The sequence below is a fragment of the Synchytrium microbalum genome (genome assembly GCF_006535985.1).
Source record: "Synchytrium microbalum strain JEL517 chromosome Unknown SmJEL517_scf0004, whole genome shotgun sequence".
Lineage (NCBI taxonomy): Eukaryota > Fungi > Chytridiomycota > Chytridiomycetes > Synchytriales > Synchytriaceae > Synchytrium > Synchytrium microbalum.
The window spans coordinates 61,961-65,348 of NW_022158353.1; the positions used below are offsets into that span (position 1 = coordinate 61,961).

Sequence of the window (3,388 nt, forward strand, 5' to 3'; positions counted from 1 at the left end):
TTATGCCCCACGTCTGAGCATTGCCTCATTCGTGACTTGTAGTTCATCAATTTCGGGACTCAATTCAGCCATCAAAGCTTCAGCAGCCTTGAAGTATGCAAGTTGAGCAGCGGCGAAATCAGCCAGATTTTTGAGTGGTTCTGGTGATTCAATGACGAGTTTCATTTTGCCCATAGCGTCATCGACAGCACCGACAAATTCGTCTTCAGCCTTTTCCATTTCGACACGAGCCTTTTCTGCTAGTTCTGGTTTTGCAGCCTTGAGTTTGGCTCGGGCAGCATCATACGCCAATCTGACGGCATTGACGTTTCGTCGTGCTCGCTAAAGAGTTGAAACAAGGTTAGTATGAGGTGTGAATGTTTCACGTGTATGGGTGAAAATCCACAGAAAGTCGATCCTTTTCCGAGAAAAAAAAGGGGGAAAAAGCAAGTGCTCGAAAACTTCACGCGCTGTGATAAGAGCTTCTGACAACGTACCACAGCATTGCCGATGAGCTGGTTGAGAGAGTTGTTGTATGGCTGGTAGAATCGACTGGTGACTTCAGCATCCAATTTGAGTTTGGCATCACCTAGTCGTTCTTCTGTACGGGCAAACTTTTTCAAGGCAGTAGCTATAACAAGAAGTATGATGAGTGAGAGCAGTAACAACCATGATTGAAGAATAGTCAACACGTCACAAAGAGCTCTTCCAACCAAAAAAAAGACAGCGACTACAGAGCATGCCAATGTCATCAATCGACCCAACATACCAAATGGATCTTGAGCAGGCAAAACATTGGCACCATCTAAAGCAGCTTTTGACAATGCATGTCCCAAGCTCTTCGGTACCTGTTCAGTCTTGTTCATTGGAGTGACTGATGGGCTAGCACCTACCACCCTCTGAGCCTGAGCAAAGAGTGTGGCAGCACCAGCAGCAAAGTTTGTAGCGATATCTGTAGCTGAATCAACGACGGGTGGGGTGTAATCATTATGAGGGAGAGTAAAAGTTCGAGTGACTTGTAGGAATTTTTCAGTGATGAGTTTGATCTTGTCTACTTTCTATAGAGAGTAGACAGCAAGGTACATGTCTCAGATAACTGGGTTGCATTGATAGGGTAATTTCTCCATGAAGAAATTCAAACACAAACCTCTTCAAGTTGACGGTAATCTTCAGGCAAGACAGTAACATCCTTTTCGCCACCAACACGTTCTCGAGCCAACTAGATAAGACAAAGAAGAGTTGACTTCTTGAGTACATTCAAACCGTCATTGCTCCCATGCAATAACAAGATTGCAAGTTTAAAGGGACCCGATTCTCAAAAACACGTTGATGTTGGATTTGAAGGCAGCCACATAAATTTGAAACTTGGATGTATACCTGAGTAGCTTGAGAGAAGCCCTTGCTGACCGTGTCGGAAGCAGGTCCCACCGATTTGACAAGTGTATCGTATGTACTAGATGCGAGACGGGAAGCACTTGCTCCAAAGTTTTGGACTTGTTGGTTTATCGTTGCGCTCATATTTGTATCTGAAAAGGAGGAAGACTTGTCAGCATGTCACTTGACAGTATGAATGGTGCAGCCTTCTTCTGTTTTACATACATTGATTGTCAACCAGGTTGTTTTGAACGTAAGGGTTGTGAGCTGTGGGACTTACTACGAGGCGAAATTTTAACACGTAGCATCACAGAAGGCAGAACGGCTTGGGAGCAATTCTGCGTAATTTAGTCCAATCTTTCAGTCTTTCAACTCGTAACGCGTCAACAGCGCTACTGGGGTATACTATATTTCAAAAAGAAACAGAATTTACAGCAAACCGAGATGATACACGATCATCAACTATTATAAATATTACTATTGCTATTATTCACCAGTTTTTGCTGCTCCTCTTGCCACGTTCTCGTTCGTTCAAGAGTATTCACACCCGCTGACGGAGCCAGCACTGGTCTTCTAGTAAGACTCCCACCACCATCCACTCTGTTCTGTGGAGGAGTACGTTTCTCACTCCCTTCTTTCGGTCGTTCTACACTCAGATCTCCATTCAACCGGCGTGGAGACGTCGATGGCGATACTGGTGATGTCGGCGGTATAGCTATTGGAGACGATATGGATATAGGAGCAGATATGATTGGTCGTTCTTTAGGTGGTGGTGCTGGCCGTGACGGAGAGTCCTTAACGGTTTGTATTTGAATCGGTTTCGTCGACCTTTTCGGTGTTGAATATCCAGACACGACTGTAGATGAGGCCTTTTTACGTATAGATTTTACATCCAGATCACTAGCATTACCGCCAACAACGCTGTGTTCTCGATATGTCATAATTGAGTTTCTAAAGGCGTTTGGTTCCGGTTCTTCAGCCAGCTCAGCGAAATCATCTGATTGAAGTACTGTAAATGATGGGCGTTTTGCCAGAGTCTTGGTTTCTATCGGCAAATCATCACTTTCCCGCAGGTCCGACCATGTTGACATCTTCACAATCCAGTAATAAGAAGCGGATCCAACACCTAGGGCAACCAGGATTCCGAGAGCACTTCCTGCAATGTAAAATGTATATATAGGTGGTGTCATATTGATGAATATTGTCACGTTGCCTGGATATCCTATACCAGCAACAGTACCTAATGAAAAAGAAATGTTCAACGCATGATGAATCACCTTTGGCTACAGCCTCCATTTACCTGAACCACTTGGATCATAGGCACCAGCAATATATGGAGCTGCTGCCAAAGTTCCTACGCCAACGGGTGCTATTCCAATAAGACCGGGCACTCTATCTAGACGCTGCTGCACACCAGCTCCGACATTGTTTTGTACCCCAACATAATAGTATGAGGTATCAAGTTTGGCATCACTGGTTCCTGATCCACCATTTCCACCAGTATAACAGGTAGTACTACCATTCTCTAGAGATTGCACATTACTAAGGCCATAGTTGAAATCATTATTCAAGCCGTAAAATCCACATTGGATTGGTGCGGAGAGTGTCGTACTTCCAACATTTCCATGTACTGCAGTATACGAAAAGTTGGCCTGCGTGATGGACGACCCTGTAAATACACCCACTGAATGACCGTTCGAGGCCGAGTTCAATGCGACAGTGACATATTGTGCAAGACCCCGAGTGTTCCAAGCGTCTCCGAAAACGATTCCACCACCAACAGATGTAGATGCAATATTCCCAAGAGCAGAGAATGACCTCAAATCGAGCATCGTCTTCCCAGCAGCATACAAGCCTCCGCCAGCATTAGCTGTATTTCGCGACACTACCGAATTCCAAAACGAGAGCTTACAATCGATAGTGTACACAGCACCACCATATCCTCCTGCTCCACCAGCTAGGCCACCATATACTACGCCGGCAGTGGATGATGCGGCATTGTTTGAATCTACTACGGTATGCTCCATTGCGAGTA

General features: G+C 45.1%; 1 protein-coding gene across 1 annotated transcript; it reads right to left on the reverse strand.

Annotated features, from left to right (window-relative positions):
- SmJEL517_g01142 (uncharacterized protein) lies at positions 1-1,497 on the reverse strand (the record flags this gene model as incomplete). The annotated part of the gene is made up of 5 exons (XM_031167070.1): positions 1-321; positions 477-610; positions 749-1,037; positions 1,127-1,198; positions 1,357-1,497. The coding sequence occupies 5 exons, from the start codon at positions 1,495-1,497 to the stop codon at positions 1-3; spliced, it is 957 nt and encodes a 318-aa protein (XP_031026962.1).
- Between the last annotated feature and the right edge of the window lie 1,891 nt (positions 1,498-3,388).